Raw genomic sequence first — 19412 nt, forward strand, 5'->3', positions numbered from 1 at the left:
TTTTTTTTTTTTTTCAGACAGGGTCTCACTCTGTTGTACAGGCTGGAGTGCAGTGGCATGATCTCTGCTTACTACAACCTCTGCCTCCCAGGTTCAAGAGATTCTCCTGTCTTAGCCTCCCGAGTAGCTGGAATCACAGGCATGCGCCACCAGGACTGGCTAATTTTTGTATTTTTTTGGTGGAGATGGGGTTTTGCCATGTTGTCCAGGCTGGTTTCGAACCCCTGAGCTCAGGCAATACGCCGCCTCTGCCTCCCAAAGTGCTAGTATTACAGACACGAGCCACGGCACCTGGCTTAGAATTCAATTAGCCTTCCACCCCTTCCCTCCCGAAAGGAATTAAGGGCTGATATCGCCAACTCACCGTCCCGAAGAACAGTTCTAGGAAATGTCGATACTCCTGGCTGCTTGCATTACCAAATGATTCTGAGTACTCGACATTTGCGATTCTGACCTTTCCAGTGAGCTTCCGGGCCACTGCAGGATGGAGGATAAGCACATTTGGAATTGGCGATGTATTCGATAACAGACTGTCATTTCAGTCTTAAAAAGCGTATTCTCACGCCGGGAAGAGCATCACACCAAGGCTGGCCTGTGCTCTAGAAGGAAGGAATAGTGCCAGGGGCCCGGGGAGGCAGCCCATCAGATTCAGGAGGACACAAGACAAAGCCTGAGCCCAGTGGGAGAACCTTCCAGAGCCAGCTCAGGCCCTGCAACTCTCCCCACAACACACACGCAGCCTTCCTTCCTTGCTGCTGTTACCCATGCCGGGATGTTCAAACAATTTACCAGCAAGCTGGCATGACTTAGAGCACGTGGAGGCACCATTAAATAACTTTGCCAGGGCCACAGGTGCAAACTGGGCTGTCCCAGGCACACCAGGACTCAGGACCCTGGCCAGGTCTCTGCTCAGAGCCCGTATAGCCACAGGGTGCCCAGGGGCCTTGTTTAGAACCAGCCCTTCTTCCTCCCCCAGCAGCCCCGCCTCCCCTGGTCTATGGGCAATCCCCATTTTGGTATCACCTGTTCCATCTGAATCTTTTCCCTCCATGGAGGGTGTCTAGGAGTATGTGGCACATAAACGTAGCCCAGGAATGTCACCACCCCATCCTGGCCTTGGCATGGCAGCCACGCCAATGTTCAGTCAGTCCCTCTAGATATTTGTGAAGCACCTGCCATGTGCCAGAGGCATTCTAGACAGTGAAGGAGAAAGACACAGCTCTCCTCTCAGGGGCTTAGAGTCCACCTCCCCAGAGTTTCTCACGAAGGCTCAAGACAAACCACAGAGCCATTCTGCTATGCATTCCCAGGCCAACCCCAAACTCTACATCCTTGACATCATTGTTGCTGCCCCTGAGGGCCTCTGCTTCAGTCTCCATGGCTGGCATGGGCAGCCCAGTCTGAAAGCCATCAGCAGCAGGACAGGCGTACAGGTGAGAACAGGTGTAGACGTGTCTGCAGGCTCGGGGTCCCACGTGCAGCCTGTCCCTTCCAGAGTAGCTGAGACCTTCGGAGGCCCAGCTCCGGCTCTCAGATGCCAGGGCCACCATGCCTGACTGCCCAGCCAGCACTGATCTCCCTCCTCTCCAGCTGGTCATGAACTTGCACAATTAACGCCGTGGACTCCATCTGTTATGTAACTTCCCAGGCCAGGGCTGACCGGTGCTTTAAAGAACATACACAAACATTCTAAACTCTTATTACTGCATCCCAATAGGCCATCTTATACCTCCCTCAAGGAGTGCGCACCCCACTGCACAGACCACTGCTGCCAACGCTTGGGAAGCTGCCGACGGTGTGAAAACCGACCTGCAACCTCACGAATGCCCTTGACTATTCAGGAAAGGTACACGGAAGAAAATACCCACATGGCAATGCTAATGGAAAAAATAGGAATTTCATCCAAGTACATGTAACATTGTCACGGCTCAGCTCCAATGCAGCAGAGTCTCTGTTTGATTCATTATTGCTCAATTCTCTACTTTGTGGCCCCGGGCTCCAGCTCCAGCAGGCTGCTCACAGATCGTCTGTGTGCCTGTTGATTATCTGTTGATGTCCTTCCTGAAAGCCAAGTCGTTTGAGACTGTTGAGGTCAGACGGGGTGGGTGCAGCTCACAGACGGGCACCGCAGATGTTTTCTGTGCCACGTCCCCACAAGGACACGGGCAGGCCAGTACCCGCAGTCCCCAGGCGCAGTCTGCAGCCCTCTGCCTGTGCCCGAAGGCTGCCTAATGCCTTTTCCTGAATAAGCTGCCTCCTACCTGGATGTTGTTGCACGCCTGCTGAGGATGAAGCTGGCCGGATACCCCTAAGCTGAGAGGAACAATGACACCTCGCAGCCCATAGACAAATCCAGCTCTCTGAAGCCTTAACCCACCGAAAGGTCTCTTTCAGACCTTTCATTCCTCTCTTTAAAAACAAATGGGAGCTCATTACCTGTCCTCACTTTCAGACGAGCTCTGGCTCCTTCTTTCCCGCATGCTTTGGCCACGATCTCTACCAGGTGCAAGACCCCAGGCTCCAGCCCCGACAGGGTCACACTCGTGTTCCAGGTCTCTAGGACCACAGTGGGGCTCCACGCAGAAGTCAGAGTGAGCTGGAAGGCAGAGCCCAGAGCAAGACCCGCCTCCCATGCCAGGTGGAGACCTGTGCTGGTCACATTGGAGACCACGATCCTCCCAATGGAGACGGGAACTGGGAAGCGCAATGTAAACACCAAAATTAAATCAAGTCATTCCTAGGAGAAAGGAGAAAAGAAGCCTCCCCCAATACCAAAAATCCAATTCATCACCATGGGGACATAAGTGATTTGCAGGTGATGTCCACCAAGGTAAGTCTTGTGATGTGTGAGTAGGATCCTGTACGAAGCTCCCGAGCCTGGGCTTCCTGGGACTGCACCCCTGCCCCTCCTCAGGATGATAGCAAATGGCTTCTGGTTTTGTTTTCTTTCAGCAGATGGTTCATATACATCCCTGAGGCCCCTGCATTCCCCAAAATGAAGGCTTCTCGAGAAGGTTCTTGGTGGCTCCTCAGATGGACTGTCCACTCTTGACCCTTGGGTGGATTTACCCAGGGTCCATCTAAGGGTCAGGATTGGTGACAATGCTGGCTAGAGAGCCATTCTTACGGAAAGACCCTAGGTCCCTTGGTAATACTGACTTACATGGGCTTAAGAATTTAGTCTTGGAGCCTGTCCTGCTAAGCAGAGGAAATGCACTGATGGAGATCACTTTTAACAGTTCATTTGGGTGAAATCTAGAGGCAGGCTATCTCTGCAAGCTCACAGGACTGTCACGGCCGAGACCCAGTTCCTGCACTGATCTGCTGTGAATTTCCCGAGATGTCACTTGGGGGCTTGGTGATGGCTAAATATTCTACAGGTAACATGGAATTGCTGGGGGTTACAGTAGGACAAGGAGTGCAAAACAGCTAAGGGGGTGCAGGAACCCTGGATGTGTAGAGCAGAGGGAAGTACGAAACACTGCTGGGTGTGCAGAAAAGCTGAAGGCAGAGCCCCTGTGAGGGTGCAGAACAGCTGGGGAAGCACGGAACAGCCGTGGGCAGAGCAGCTGGGGGTGCACGAAGCAGCTGGGGAGTCACAGGGCAGCTGGGGAGATACAGAACAGTTGGGGAGGTTCAGAACAGCTGGAGCACAGAAAAGCCAGGGGTGCAGAAAGGTTGGGGTGCAGCACACGTTGGTGCGCAGAGCAGCTGCTGGGCTGCAGAACACTTGAGAGGGTGACGGAACAGCCGAGGGGGTGGAACAGGGCATACACAACACAGCTATGGGTGTGCAGCATTCCTGGGGGTGCAGAGTTGCTGTGGGGTGTCATCACATTGATCAGGGCTGGGGAGGCTGGGGCACAGCCCTGCTAGGAGGCAGGACAGCTGGGGTGGCCAGCACCTCAGGGGATGGCTCCAGTACCTAATGTGACAAGTAAGCCCAAAGACTGCTCCTGAGGCAGACCTCTGCCCCCGCCGCTGCAAACAGGGAGCCCTGTGAGGTGGGAAGAGAGGGCTGGGACAGGTGAGAAGACCAAGCTGCCTTCCTAATTCAACCAGAAACCGTCTGCTGGACACCCCGGTTTCCTCATGCACAAGATGAGGATGCCACCTGGGCCACATTTGCAGCCTGTGCCCCCACGGCTGCAGGGGCTTTGCCACCCGAGGCTCACACAGGCTGCATGGCCCCTCTTGGTCCTGGGCCCCAGCATGCACCATTGAAGGAACTCACCACAGGCAGGGCTCTTCAGAGGTGTAAGGGTGGGGGTCGATGGCAGGTCTGCAGAGCTGGAGGGTCCACTGTCCTCATTTTGCAGCCACATGGGATTCAGAAGTGTTTCCCAGGTGGGACGGGTGGCATGCCACATGACATGGCCACTGGGGCCCTTGGTAGGGGAAGGCCAGGATGGCTCCATGGTGGAGTTTCCCAGTAACTGTTCAGGGAGGGCCAGTGGGCCATCTGTGGCCCCAGGAGGGAAGCTGTGGGTTGACCCCGGAGCCTTGAGGGAGGAGGTGGTGCCCATCACCCCGACAGTGTTCCTGTGGCCGGGGCTCCCCTGGCTGGTGCTCCCCTGGCTGGTGCTCCCCTGGCTAGGGTTTGCCTGGCTAGTGCTCCCCTGGCTGGTGCTCCCCTGGCTGGTGATCCCCTGGCTGAGGTTTGCCTGACTGGGACTTGCCTGGCTGGGACTTGCCTGGCTTGTGCTCACCTGGCTGGTGCTCCCCTGGCTGGTGCTCCCCTGGCTGGTGATCCCCTGGCTGGTGATCCCCTGGCTGGGGTTTGCCTGGCTGGGACTTGCCTGGCTGGGACTTGCCTGGCTGGGGCTCCCCTGGCTGGAGCTCCCCTGGCTGTGGCTCACCTGGCTGAGGTTGGCCTGGCTGGGGCTCCCCTGGCTGGTGCTCCCCTGGCTGGGGTTTGCCTGGCTGGGGCTCCCCTGGCTAGGGTTTGCCTGGCTAGGACTTGCCTGGCTGGTGCTCCCTTGGCTGGTGCTCCCCTGGCTGGTGCTCCCCTGACTAGAGTTTGCCTGGCTCCCCTGGTCCATCCCCAAACCTGGGGCAGTGCTGGGCGCCTCCTGCTCCACACCTTTTCCTGTGTTATTCCTGTCATACCCAACCACACTGCTGCCCCCTCTCCTGGGTGGGGGCCCTGGGGTCCAGGCCTGGCCTGCTGCTGGGGTGCCCCGAAGGTGCCCAGGGCTGGGTGACAAGGTGAAGTTCTCTAAGCCGACGGCTGTTGTTCCTGTGCCAAGAGTTGGGACCGTGACCCCTGCTGCCGCAGACAGCCCACCGCCCGTGGGGCTCACCAGGTCACCTGCCAAAACACATCCACTGTCAGAGCCTGCTGGATCCCACCCACGTGCAGCAGGACAGCTCTGCATCCATGTGGAGCTAGGCAAGGGAAGCAGGCGGGCTCAGCCAGCGTTCAGGAGTGCCTCACCGGCCGGTGTTTACAAGCTCCCTGGGGCTCCCTGGGGCTCCCTGAAGGCAAGTCACGCATTTCTGATGGATAAATGAGGAAACTGAAGCTGAGGGTGAGGGATCCACCTGGCGCGGGGCTACACAACCCCAACTTGAATGCAGGGCTTGGTTCTCACAAGCCTCAGACTGATCCATCAGGACTTTGGAAAATGGGACAACGTCCCCCAGATTTGTGCTCAGTGTGGGACTTGGTGCTGCCATCGGCTTGCAGGACATTAGGTAAATAAAAAACGCAGGAGAAGTCAAGCGTGGAATGTTAGGAAGCGGTCAGCACACGCCGCGGCTAAGGAATATTCTCCCAGGGAACAGGCCTCAGCCGCTGACTTCCAGCTAGAAAGGCCTCGTCGGGGGCTGGCAAGCCGGTGTGTGGGTGCCTCTGCCACCCCCGTGCCCGGGCGGACATTGCTAATCAGTCACTGCATTTTAGGTCTGCATGTGGCCTCCTCCTGCTGCTCAACTCAGCCCTCCAGGTATCCCCGACCCACCCGTCAGAACGATCCCACAGAAAAGATGTGGGGCTGATTCAGCAGCTCTAGAGTTCAGGGGCCCCCCTCGCGACTTCTGTGGGCCCAAGGAACTTGGCCTTCATGGACCCCTGTGCCTCTCCACTTAAAAATCTATCAAAAATTACACTTTATAATGGCATTTGGATAGAGATGAGTGTCATCCAGGCTGGATTCATTGTTTTATGTATATTTACTATCCTTCTATTAATTTCTCTTCTGGTTTTAAAAGAAATTGAAAGGAAACATTTCCGTGAGCCCCTAACATGACCAGAGGTCCTCAGCACTGCGCCTGATGGAGAATCGGACCCTGTCTCACCCCCAGATCCCCACGCAGTGGCCCTTCCCGGAGTTGGTGGTGTAGGGGAGAATACACACCCTCACAGACCCGGCCCGCACGGGAGGGCATGGCGTCCCTGGCTGTGCGGCACTGGCAGGTGTATGAGCCCTCCAGATTGACGCACTGGGCAGCCGGCGCGCAGTCGTGCTCCGCACTGTCCAAGCACTCGTCCCAGTCTGCCGGGGGAGACACAAGACAAGACCCAGGAGAAAATGGCCAGAGTGATCAGAAGACAGACCCACGCGGAAGGACTTCTCCCTGGCCATCTTTGCAGTGAATGGCCGGAGCAGGGGCACTTTTGGGGCAGACGTAGGGCATCGTCCAACACCCTCATGGCAGCTTGTGGCCTGCCCATGTCTACTTTCACATTGGTTGGCTAATTTGGGGACAAAGATTAGGAAACGTTGGTTCCTTTAGGTGATATTAGCACCCACAGGTGTGCACATATCCCTCTCTTATTTATTCTCTGTTTCCACACCCAAAAAGTTGAACTGCTTTCTCCTCTCCCTAATGTGCCCACATTCTCCAGTACTTACTGCTCAACCAAGAAACAGAAAAATGACTGAGCCGGGGCGGGGGTCCACCGGAGTCTAACATGAACTTGCCACGCCATTTTAGACCACTCAGTGGGTGTGCGCTTCCTCCTGTGCCCCAAAGACGTGGGAAGTCATGTCACTGGGGGGCCTGCCTAGGGGAAGGTGGGCGGGGACAAGGACAACGCAGTTCCCATGGGGGTGACTGAGCAGGGGTCATCGGAGCGGGCCCTGCAAGATGGTGACAGTGCCTTCTGTGAGTGCTTTCTGCAAAGCTGCAGGTGGAGGTGCCCAGGAACCAACCCATGCCCAGAGTGCCAGAGAAGCTCCGACTCAGTTGGAACTTAAGCCATGATGCGGGACCAGTTCAGGTGCATGCAAAGAAAATGCTGCCGCTGAGTGCTTAGAGGCTCCTTGCATGGTTTTTCCTGTGTGCTGCTTCTGTCTCCACAGAAGCAGCTTCGCCGGAGAACAACGCAACAGCTGTGCCACCACGCTGGCATGGCCCGGAGGCTGCCTTGCCGTCAGAACACCGCTGGTGCCAGCCCACACCTTTTCCTGGGGGGGCTACTCAACCTCCAGCCTGCAGGTACCTCTCCTGGGGTGCTCTGGGTTGGGGCTGGAGCGTAGGCTGGCTGGGCTGCTGTCCACAGAGGACAGCAGAGGCGCCAGGCAAGACGCTGGCTCAAACCACCAAGCACCTGGTGTCTATTCTGGTGCGTGGTGATTCACCTAGTCTTCACTCCCCCGTTCCCCCAGACAGCTCCCAAGTAAGCTCAGAGGAAGGCGCTGACAGCTGTATTTAGTCTTGCATTAAGCCTTGAGGCTTGCCGGCCCTGCAGTTCAAAGGAAGAGGCAGGTGTGGGAGCAGAAGAGCTGCCAGTGAGCCTCTGCAGCCTCCCGGGCTGGCCAGGCGTGGGCACTGAGGGGGCGGGAGCCCAGGGCAGGATGCTGTACGCTCCTCCCAGTGGCCCTTCAGCTGGGACAAGGGCTGAGCCCTCTCCTGGAGTGGTGGGGGCAGCTGCTCCAGAGGCTCCCAGCCCAGGTGCCCCTCCTGAGCTGGCCCCACCCAGAACAACAAGCTGGAGAGGGTCTGGGAGCAGGTACAGACCCCGGACCCCCTGGGCCACTCTGTCCCAGCAAGGCGTAGGTTCCTCTGTAGGACCATGAGCTGTCATTCAGGGCCCAGGGTGTTCTCTGGAAGTGATGCCCCTCAGACCCTCCTGGGGCCATGTGTCAGATTCACACTAGGAGAAAGAGGGCACAGAGCACCTGGGCATAATGCCACCATGAATGGACGCTGGACAAACCGCGGTGCCCGCGAGCCTAAGGAAAGGAAGCAGCCTGCAATAGGTGAGCCTGGCCAGCAGGCGAGGGGAACGGACAGCCCCAGGCCAGGACCCTCGCTCACGGCCTTTCTCCCACTCTGCAGAGGGGCTGGAAAGGCCTGGCATAGTGGCGAGGCCGGTGGGAGCAGGGGCCCAACCGAAAGCTTTGGGGAGCTCAGCTCAATCTACTCTGACTGGCTGCAGGAGAAGCAGTGTGATTCTGGGGCCCCAGAAGACCCACACGGTCTCTCATGCAGAAGGATGCCAGCGGGGGTCCCGCTCCTCTGGCCAAGGTCGGTACAGAGGTTCACAGCGGTGCCCCGCAGAAGCCCAGTGGTGGCCCTCACTCTAGGACAAACAGGCACGGTATGAGAATCTCTCCTGAGAATGGGGAAGAGGACGAGCAGGGGCCGTGCTGTTAGGAGCAAGAAATTGAATGAGAGTGATGTGAGGGGCAGAGAGAGGAGCCCCGGGACCAGGAAGGACCAGTGGGAACCCAACGGTTGCTAGGGGACCTTCCTAGGTGAGCTCTCAGCCAAGATATGAAAGTCAATCCTGGAAGAGGGTTAACCCTGAACGCGGGAGGAACATCAGAAATGCCCCGTCGCCACGCACAGGCGCTGGGCCAAACCCACACAGGCATTGTCCCTTGATTTCCCGCCCCCACCACAGGAGGGGGCATGTTGCTGTAATCTCATTTCACAGAGGAGCATCCTGAGGCCCAGAAAGAGGAAGTCATCTGTGTAGCGTCGCATAGTGAGTGTCAGAGCTGGGATTCCAACCCGTCCCGCCGCCTCCTATGAGGCGGTGAGCAGGAGGCCTGGCTGCGCTGTGAGCGGGCGGCTCCTTGGCACAGGGCTGGCTCGGCCTCCAGGCCTCCCAGCATAGGGTGTATCCTCCCGGGAAAGGACTGGAAACGTGGCCACCTACACGGTTCACCATGACTGGCTCAGGAAACCCCAGGCCCCAGGATGGATGGCCTAAGGGTACAGACAAGGTCATGACAACATGACCCCTGCACGGGCTGCAGCCCTCCTCACCCACCGGCAGTGCGTGCTCCTGAATGACTCAAGGAAGCTCCAGGTGTGCCAATGACCGTGTTTCCACGTGGACCACAGCACAAATGCCTTTTCTTCTTCCAAGGAGCTCTTTTTGTGTTCTGGTTTCTTGGTGTTTTTTTTTGGTTTGTTTTTTGTTTTTTGTTTTTTGTTTTTGCAGAGTGGTATCAAATGTCTTCTGCAGGTCCTCGCTGTGAAGGTGGGGCGGGAGTCCCCCTGGAAGCTGGGCTCGGGCCTCATGCTGCCTCCCCAGGTGGGGGCGGTGCTCATGGTTCCTCCCCCAGCCCTGGAGTCTGAAGACACCAGCGGTAACGGAGCCAAAAAATAGCAGAGGCAGGGCTGTCTCCCCAGCCACGCACAGACCAAGGCATGACCATTGCTGGCCACACAGCCAACCCCACAGCTCAGGGACTGGCCCGCGGCAGCACCTCAGCTCTGAAACGTGTAGGAAGCAACCCAAAGCCTGCGGGGACCCTGCCGGGCAAGAGCCTGCCCAAGGAGCTTAACACCTTCTGCGGGGCCACTGGAACTGCATGGGGTATGGGCGATGGGAATACTTAAGACAGAGCATCCAGTCCTCAGGATGCAAGACATGAGCCTCCTGTGGCTGCTATCCTGAACACCACCAGCTGGGGGTCCTGAAACGACACAGATGATGTATTCCCGCCATTCCAGAAGCCAGAAGTCCAAACTCAAGATATCAGCCGGGCTGCCCTCCCTCTGGGCTCCAGTAAAAGGGGCTTTCCTGTGCCTCTTCCGGTGTCCTATCTCGTGGCGCCATGAGTCCTCAGCTTGTGACTGCATCACTCCAGACTTGGCCTCTGCATCTGTGTCTCCACCTCTTGTCTCATAAAAAGACACTTGTCGCTGGACTTCAGGCCCACCCCAAATCCAGCGGCAGGAGGGCCTCATCTTGACATCCTCACCTTAATCATATCTGCAAAGATCCTTATTCCAAATAAGGTCACATTCTGAAATTCCAGGTGAACATATCTTTTTGGAGGGGCCACCATTCAACCATGACATCCCTGCTGTCCAAGTGCTCCTTTGGCCGGGCTGCAGCATCGCCCGAGCCCCGGTCCCAGGGGACAGGGGGAGGGAGGCAGGGAGGTGTGGAGGACGGGCTGGGCTGCATCCGTCTGAAGGCTGGATCCCTCTGAAGGCTGGATCACGGGGTCACACGCTGAGCACCCTGCTGGGGGCATACACTGTGGACCCACCCTTAGGCTCTACCCTGCAGCCCAGCTAGGTGGGGTCTTACTAGGTACAAGGGCCATTGCAGTATCTCCATCCTTAGGGGCTGCCAAGTAAACAGAGTGACCCCCAGGCTGAGGTTTCCAGGCACGATTTTGAAGCGCAGATGCCCCCAACACACCCCCGCCCCCAGTTCTTCCCAGCACCTCCTGGTGGGGGAAGTTTGGGACAGCAAGCAAGCATGTGGCTGAGCTCCAAGACCCAGCACCCCAGGAGACGCTCACTCCACAGATTGAGCCCAAAACTGGAGCCTGTGGATGGAGAGACTACGTCTGGCCTCCGAGCGAGGAGAGAGCTTTGTGCCTGCTGTGGGACAGCAAAACCCTGCTCTCCGTGCCTCTCTGTCTCTCTCTTTATCTCTCTGTCTTTTCAGCTGTCCTCTGTCCATGACCTCCTGCTTCAAGGCAACACCAAGTAAAATGAAATAACACACAGGGTAATGAAATAGACCCACAGAGGCTGGGCACGGTGGCTCACACCTATAATCCCAGAACTTTGGGAGGCTAAGTTGGGTGGATAATCTGAGCTGGCCAACATGGTGAGACCATTCTGGCCAACAGGGTGAAACCATGTCTCTACTAAAAATACAAAAATTAGCCAGGCGTGGTGGTGGGCACCTGCAATTCCAGCTACTCAGGAGGCTGAGGCAGGAGAATCACTTGAACCCAGGAGGCGGAGGTTGCAGTGAGCTGAGATCATGCCATTGCATTCCAGCCTGGGTAACAAGAGCAAAACTCTGTCTCAAAAAAATAGACCCACAGGTGGGCAATTGCACAGCTGCCCAGAAGCACTGGGGGGCCCTGACCACAGGCACAGTGAACTCCTGTCCCCTTCCCCAGAGGGGACCCTCCAGCCCCGTTCCATTCAGTGTCCTGGGCTGACCAGTAAGACGCAGGTGGGCTGTTCAGGGCTACTGCCCCAGCCCCTGGTTCTGGTGGAGGAAGCTAGAATAAGGATTTGCATTTCTTTACCCTTTGAGATAAAGGAAAGACTGACTCAAATAAAGTCGCCAAGAGGACTTCTGAGCTGGAGGGCAGCAGGCAGCAGAGCGGGTGGCCAGACTGTACCTTGCACGAGTGTCCCCTGCTGGTCAATCTGGAACACCGTGCTTGCCAGCAGGGGCTGGAGCATGGGGGCCAGCGCGGAGACACCCACAGGAATCTTGGGGTCCTGCACGGTGAGCCTGAGCCTCACGGCCACGCTTCCCGCCTGGAGAGCCACGATCTGCATCCTCAGTTTCCCACTTCGGTACAAGTCAGACACCACCGGCGGAAAGGAGCTCTCAACCTAGCCAAGAAGAGGCAGCAGCTACTCAGACAGGGCAGACATCCACGCACGTCTTCACCACCATTAAGCAGGGTTCCAGGCACGACCGATGGATGGCGCATGGACCCGTGTGTCTCCTCTGCAATCAACAGGAGGCACCCAGCAGCCGACCTCTCAGAGCAAGCAGAGAGCCTCCCGTTCCCAGCACCTGAGCTGAGCTCTCGCTGGGCCGGCCGGGCCTGGCCTGGTGTGTGCTGGAGACTCACAGTGACCACTGCAATCAAGCTCCCAGTCCTGGAGCATCAGATGAACAATCCCCTCTTGAGTGTCCTGAAAACTGGTGCGAAGGTCACATGTGAGAGTGTGAGAAAGACTACTGGGCTGATTGATGGATGGATTGAGAGATGGAGAGGCCCCACCAAGGAGCGATGCCTATGGCCATTTGGAGCTGTCCCCTCACTTACTAGGCTGTATCCTGCAGAAAACACACACATGGAGCCAGGTGCTCAGGACTACCCATGCCCAAGCAAGGGAGATACCAGCCTGGTTCCCTGCCTTTCCACCACCCCACACTTGCATATACAATGAGTTAACATTAAAAAGGAAGGAATTATCTGAAAACATTCAAAACTGGATTCCCCTGCAGGTGAATGTTGGGAAGCATTCCTCTGCGGCTCTCCGGCATTTCTACACATCTTGCAAGTAGAAGCACTAACTGCCCTTTTGTTCCAGAATATCTTTCCAAGGATGTTTGCATAGTGAACAGGCAGAGATAGTGGCCCCCTCCAGAGCAAAGGGCAGGCTTGTTACTGTCCAATGTAACAGATAATTTCTACTTCTGGAGCGAGTGCCTGCACCCATTACAAAAGATTCAGGTTCCCTGGGATCAGGGTTCCGCAGCTCAGGTGCAGACCCACTTTGTGCTCCTCACTCCCCTGGGCCCCTGTGCATCACCTCTGTGGGACTCAGGTGCAGGAAATGGCACAAAAGCACATGCGTGCTGCCTGCTGTGCTGTGAGTAATACAGTCTTTTGTCTCTGGCCCAGGAGTCTCATGTCTTCTGCCAGTATCCATGAAACTGTGGCAGACTCACTTGTGAGTTTGCAGGGAGGGTAAAACCTCAGACCTTATATGACTCTTGGCAGCTTAGAAAGTCCCTCTTCTCTCCAACGCCCCATCTGTGGATAGATGGTGCTCCACACTGGCCCAATTCTCCCTGGCTGTCTGCTGATGTCTCCCTTTAGCCACGAGGGAGGAATGGATGCCGTGACTGTCAGTAGATGCTTCGCTAATGAAGCTACCCCAGAGATGGAAGACAGAGCCCTCAGACAGAAGCTTCCACAGAAAACCCAGCAGTAGGATTAAGTGGTGTAGACCATTTGAATAAAGGCACGCATTTTAAAGATGGATGGCCCCAGTATCTGGATTAAGTACCAAATGAAAGCAGGGGGGAAGCTTTTGAGAAATTACTGTGCGATTTGCGTCTGGCCTCCCCTGAAGCAGAAATAACATGTATTTTTGCCACAATCCCAGAGGAAGAGCTGGGCAGGAATTAACGGCTTCTGTGTGATGGCCTCACTCAAAACACCCAAGAAAAGGTTTCTGTGTGTGCATTGTGGCTTTACCTCGTGAAGCAGTTGTCTAGAAAAGTCCTGGTACTCCACGCTGCTGAGGTCACGTAACTGCTCCGTCAAGTTCCGGTTTATGATCTTTATTCTGACTTCAAATACCCGGGCTTCTGAAACAGACAATGAAACGAATCAGCCTGTGGTCAAAAGTCGCACTCCTTTCTGTTAATGTTTTCCATGAAGCCTATTCTTTGGCGAGGAATTTTTTTTTTTAATAGATTGAGGCATGAATCTTAGATTGAGGTATCCTAATTGGGGGAAATAAATGTAAGAAATGAAAGAATGAACACACACTTTTACGTCTAGGGCAGAGGCATCCCAGGAAGGAGGTACACACGTCACACACAGGCCATACCCACAGAACCTGGGATTCAACCAGCGCCCAGAGGATCCTTTCCTGTGGGGTGACTGCAGCTTTCCTTTGCCCTATTCACAATCACAGGGCCCAGCGTGTACTCACATGGGGCCCTTACTCAGGCCTCCAACATCAGGGTGACCTACAGATTCCAACCTGCCTGGGGACGTCCCAGAATTTAGCTCTGAAAGTCCCACCTCTCAAGAACATGCTCTGTGACAGTCAATCTGGTAGGGTTGCTCACGTACAAGAGAGGTTGCCTTATTTTTGGACATTAACAAAGATGGAGAAAAGGTTCAAGATGGGACACGGGAATATTCGTCTCTCATTACTAAGAGGAAACCCAGCATGCACAACCCAAGAGCCAGCGGGCTCAGGAGCAGACCAACCACAGTTCTGCACCGTTGTCCAGTTATCTAACAGCCACCCACAGCTGTGCCCCACCCTGGCCCTCTCCCAGCTGGCAAGCTATGGGCCATCAGAGAGTGTGTCACCTATGCACGCCACACTTAAGGCCGCAGAAATGCCATCAATGTTGTATGTTGTATATTTCCCAGTTAGGGCCCCTGTAGATCTCCTGTCTTAGCAAGAGGGAGGGGCACCCCTTGTGTCCCCCATCTCTCAGGCCCCGACAAATCCCAGAGCCCTGTGGACAGGCGGCCTCCTCCAGGGCCCTGGAATTGGACTCCCTGGAGGCTCTAGGCGTCAGCTGCCACCGTAACACCTGCTGCCTCCCAGCGTCACAGGCTCATGACAAGGAGAAATTAGACAAGGTGGAATTAGACAAGCGCAAATTGAGCTGCTTAAAAAAGGCTCTACAAAAAAAAAAAAAAAAGCATTTGTATAATATGGAGAAGCAAAGAAGATGCTGAGATGTGGAATAGATTGGTAATTCAAGAGTCTTCTAGAGTATTCCAAATTATTTGTGCCTGATGTCGGAATGTAAGTATTTTTCCTGAGGGCTCGGGGTTGGTGGGGTGGGGAGGGAGCTGCTCAAGTGATCCCTGAGTTTTACCTCCTGGGGTCACTTAAGCCCAGGAGTTTGAGACCAGCCCGAGCAACCTGGCAAGACTCCATGTTTATGAAAAATTAAATAATTAGCCAGGCATGGTGGTGTGTGCCTGTGGTCCCACCTACAAGGGAGGCTGAGGTGGGAGGATCACAGGGTCACTTGAAGGCAAGGGGTCAAGGCTGCAGTGAGCTGTGATCGCACAACTGCACTCCAGCCTGAGTGACAGAGCAAGATCCTGTCTCAAAAAGAAAAAAAGTGTCCTCCCAGCACAAACATGGCGGGCACTGCATTCCCTCTACACGCATCACGTGGAAGCAAGGCTTGAAAATGATGGCAATGCTCCTCTCACGGGCAGGGAACTCAGACGGCCTCAGCGCCGCAGGGTGAGCATGACAGGTCCCGATCTGCCTGCCAGGAGCTGCCACCTTCTGCTTCATTATTACAATTTTATTTCTTTGCTTCCCTCTAGCTGATGCCTTATTGCTGCTTCTGAGTCCACACGTCACCCCTCTCAGGGCAGAGAGAGCCCTGAACAGGACGAGACGTAGGGAAGCGAGGGAGCCCGGGAAGGTCCCAGCGGGCCAGTGCACGCGGGGCAGGCTGTGGGACAGCTCAGAGGGGACGGAGGAAATGCAGAGACGTCCGAAACTACTGGTGCCCTGGTTATAGGAAAACGACCCAGGCCTGGGATCGAGGGAGGCAAGCTTGCGAGCTAACGTGGGTCTCTGGCTGGTGGCCTTACCGGTCTTGACGGTCAGTGTGGTGGAGATGTCTGCCCCGCACCCCTGGTAGCCGGTCTTCACCCTGTAGAGCACTCCAGCCTCCAGCCCAGACACCGCCAGTGCCAGGCCCCGTGTCCTGGCACTCCTGAGCAACGTCTCACCCCGGTAAACCCGGACATAGAAAGTGCGGTTCTGCGTAGAATTCAGACGCCAGGATACTTGAAAACTGCCACCGGTGACGTTGAGGATCATATAGTCACTGAGTGTAGGGCAATCTGTGGAAGCACGGAAAGAGGAGACGAGCATAGGGTCAGCGAGGGCGGCTTTATCTTCTGAAGCACGTGATGCAGCCTCGCCTCAGCTTGGTTCCCGCCGATCTATTGATCAAGTTGACCCATGGGGGACAGGACTTGCTTTTTTTTTTTTAACCAATTATAAATGAAACCCATTCATTCAAAACAGAGGCCTCGATCTTCTCTCTCTCCAGGCTTCTGAGTAATTTTGGAAGGTAGTTCAGGATTGCGCTAGGTGACGGGATATCTGAGATGAAACGGAGAAGGAAGAGGTCTGAAGCTGAAAGCACAGCCCCTCTGTCAGTCACTGAGCCATGTTAGAGGGTGGGGGTCATCCAGGTGTGCCTCGGTCTACACCGGGAATAGCGTTGAGTCATGGGGCTCATTGAGGTCCAGAATCTGTGGTTACTACAAAGTCGGAACGCTCTCTCTCTTTCGGGACCCATCAGCAGTCATTGTACAGAAAACATCTGTAGCAATGGCCCTGACAGTGTAAGGTTTCGGTGCCACATCTGCAAATACTCCCTTGCCAGCCTGTCCCAGGGCCCTGAGCCACTCTGATTCATGACAAGCACTTGATCATTTGCACAAGAACTTCTGCACTGGGCTGACTCATCACGCAGTAAACAATGACCCATCAGGAAGCAGGACTCAGGCTGTTTCCTTTATCACCCTGTTTATGCTTTCCTATTGAAATCTATGCCTTAGGGAGCAAAGCTCTGATGTACCAACCTATATATATTCTAGTGCTCAAAGAGCACTGAAGCTCTTTTTTGGTTGAAAAAATTCTGGCTGTACAGCAAGTATCTGGGCAGTAAGAATTATATAAAAACTAGATGGCCCCCAGGTTAGCCACCAATATTTTCACATCGGAAGGTAAGTTCTATTAAAAAAAAAAGCAATGAGAAACTTTTTAAAGTGTAGTTTGCAAAACCATGGTAAAGAAACTAATAATTGCATAATGTGTGGCTTCCCAAAGCCTTTTATGCAAGGATTGATAGGATATATGCTTTCCATTATCATGAAAAAATTCTGTTTTTAGACACATGTATCTGCTTTCTCTCAATAACAAATTAAAAAAAGAGAAAACCAACAATCCAACTCATTTCCCTTTTTACCTTGGCTGTCAAGAGGCTCAGAATCCAATGTAGTGCCCAGTCACCACCAGGTGAGATAGCCCTGCTGTCTCTTCCTTCCAACCCGAGACTAAGCTGCCTCTTTTGAATCTCGGTCCCTGTGAAGGTGAGCTTTTCCAATGAAAACCTGCCACTCCACCTCCCAGTAGATGGGCATCTGTTACTGGAATCTGGACAGGCTTCACTCGGACAGGGTTAGTGACATCCATCCAAATTCTGATGCGTCCTAATAACACTTTTAGGGTGCGAGGTAGAACACAGTTTTTAAAAGACACATCTATACTTTTTACAGGATTGTCCAGCGACTTTCTGCATACTGAGCAGAGAACCAGACATGGATGCTGGTTCATACTTTATGGTATTTTCTTTTGTGGCAAGAAAAGCAGAAATGCTTCAACTGAGGGTAGCCGAAAGCTAGGGACCTGAGATTGTGGGTGGCACCCCCGTCTCCAGGGTCACTGGAACCCTGAAATCAAAAAGACCCCCCACTGCCTGGCCCTCTAACAACCACTCAGCTTTTTAAAGTCTGTTTCTTGGGAACATATGTCTCACTGAGAAAGGAAGGAAGGGCTACAATTGCCTTTCCAAAAAGTCTGCTAAAAGCACTGACAGTTCTATTTTTGTGCAGTCAGGACACAGCCCGAAGCATTTTTTTTTATCCACATCAGTGGAGGATGGGGTGACAGCGAAACGCCCTGCAGATAGGAAAGTGGGTCAACGCGAGCAGGCACAGCAGCTTGAACAGCAGCCCCCAGCCCACACCCAGAGCTCCAGCCCGGCCTCCTCATTACCATCCTCTCAAACTCGACATGGAGCGAGAGAGCACATGGGTGGGACAACAGATGGCCCACCCAGATTACCGGCCACTTAGAAGCACATTCTATAAGGAGTGCTTCCGAGCAGAGTGGAGTTAAAATTAAAACGGCGTCTGTATGAATTTGAAGAGAACGCAGAGGAATAGTGTTTGGAAAGAAGGCTCAGAGGGCACAGGGCTGGCAATGCATACTTTACCTCTTTTAATAAACGTATTTCCTTTTTAATTTAAGATACCAGTGGCGTTTTGGATCACTGGATGGGGGACTTGCAAACCTGGTGTTTCAAACGCCGTGAAACCCTCCGAGGCATCTGCAGAAGCTGCCATCGGTGAATTCTGCAGCTAAGAGAGATTGCGTGCATCTGGAGAAAGAGAATCTCATCTAATCCAAAGGAATGCAGTCTCCCTGAGGCCGACGTTCCCATCCGATAGCTGTGCAGCCCTTTCTCCAGTCTGTTACTTTGAGGCATTTGGCATTGTCCATATTTGACCATGTTTGACCAATGAGGGCACCAATTTCTTATGGCTCTTTTTTTTTTTTTTTTTTTTTTGAGCATCTACTATGCACCCAGCATCACCATAAGCACTGAGAAAACAATGCTGAGTTAACGTCCACAGTGTCCAAGCCAGCACAGCCTGCATTAACAGCCATGGTAGGAACTTGCAGGGAGCTATGAATTAACTCCCTGGCATGAGCCCCCTGCAGCACTCCCTCCCATGACATCCATGTCACAAACCAGCCAAGCTATTGGCGACATGGTTATAGGTAAAGTTTCCTGGGTCTTGTGTGCACCAGGCATGGTATCTTCTGCAGTCCTTACAGCAATCCCAGGGAATAGGATCTAGGATCCCCATTTTACAGAGGACAAAACTGAGGGCTAGAAAGGTCAATGAGGTGGTAAATGGCAAAGCTGAACAATAGCAAATGGCAGAGTTCACCTGCTCTGCTACTAAGCTACCCTATCACGGTAGTAGGCTGAATCATGACCTTCAAAGATACCAGGTCCTAATCCCTGCGACCTAAGAATATGACCTTATTTGGAAAAGAAATCTTTGCAGATGTGATTCAGTGAAGTATCTTCAGACGGAAAGATTATCCTGGATTTCCCAGGTCCATCCTAAACGCAATCACAAGTGTCTTTATAAGAGAGAATCAGGGAGATTTACACACACACACACACACACACACACAGGCAATATGAAGCTGGAGTGGAGAGGTGGAGAGAGAACAAAGACTCTCACTTTGAAGATGGAGTGGGGCTAGGCATGGTGGCTCACGACTAATCCTGGCACTTAGTGAGGCCAACGTGGGTGGATGGCTTGAGCCCAGGAGTTCGAAACCAGCCTGGGCAATATAGTGAGACCCCATCTTTACAAAAAATCCAAAAATTAGCCAGACGTGGTGATGTGTGTCTGTAGTCCCAGCGACGTGGGGGGCTGAGGTAGGAGGATCAATTGACCTGGGAGATGGAGGCTGCAGTAAGCCAAAATTGTGCCACTGCACTTCAGCCTGAGTGACAGAGCAAGACCCTTTCAACAACAACAAAAAAGCCAACAAGAAGAAGGAGTGATGCAGCCACAAGTCAAGGAATGCTGGCAACCACCAGAGGGCAGAGGGGCAGGAATGAATTCTCCTAGCACCTCCGGCACAGAGACCAGAGGGCAGAGGGGCAGGAATGAATTCCCCTAGCG

General features: G+C 54.2%; 1 protein-coding gene across 4 annotated transcripts in view; it reads right to left on the reverse strand.

The window, feature by feature from the left end:
- UMODL1 (uromodulin like 1) overlaps nucleotides 1-19412 on the reverse strand; it is a 64583-nt gene that overhangs the window by 22092 nt on the left and 23079 nt on the right. For all 4 annotated transcript variants that reach the window (XM_074389232.1, XM_074389231.1, XM_074389230.1 and 1 more), the window contains 7 exons: nucleotides 15498-15752; nucleotides 13386-13498; nucleotides 11562-11781; nucleotides 6360-6497; nucleotides 4235-5311; nucleotides 2437-2694; nucleotides 365-477 (listed from right to left, as the gene is read on the reverse strand). In XM_074389232.1, coding sequence (XP_074245333.1) covers nucleotides 365-477; nucleotides 2437-2694; nucleotides 4235-5311; nucleotides 6360-6497; nucleotides 11562-11781; nucleotides 13386-13498; nucleotides 15498-15752 — 2174 coding nt within the window. The remainder of the gene's footprint in view (nucleotides 1-364; nucleotides 478-2436; nucleotides 2695-4234; nucleotides 5312-6359; nucleotides 6498-11561; nucleotides 11782-13385; nucleotides 13499-15497; nucleotides 15753-19412) is intronic.

This window comes from Saimiri boliviensis, chromosome 18 (assembly GCF_048565385.1).
Source record: "Saimiri boliviensis isolate mSaiBol1 chromosome 18, mSaiBol1.pri, whole genome shotgun sequence".
In the NCBI taxonomy this organism is placed as follows: domain Eukaryota; kingdom Metazoa; phylum Chordata; class Mammalia; order Primates; family Cebidae; genus Saimiri; species Saimiri boliviensis.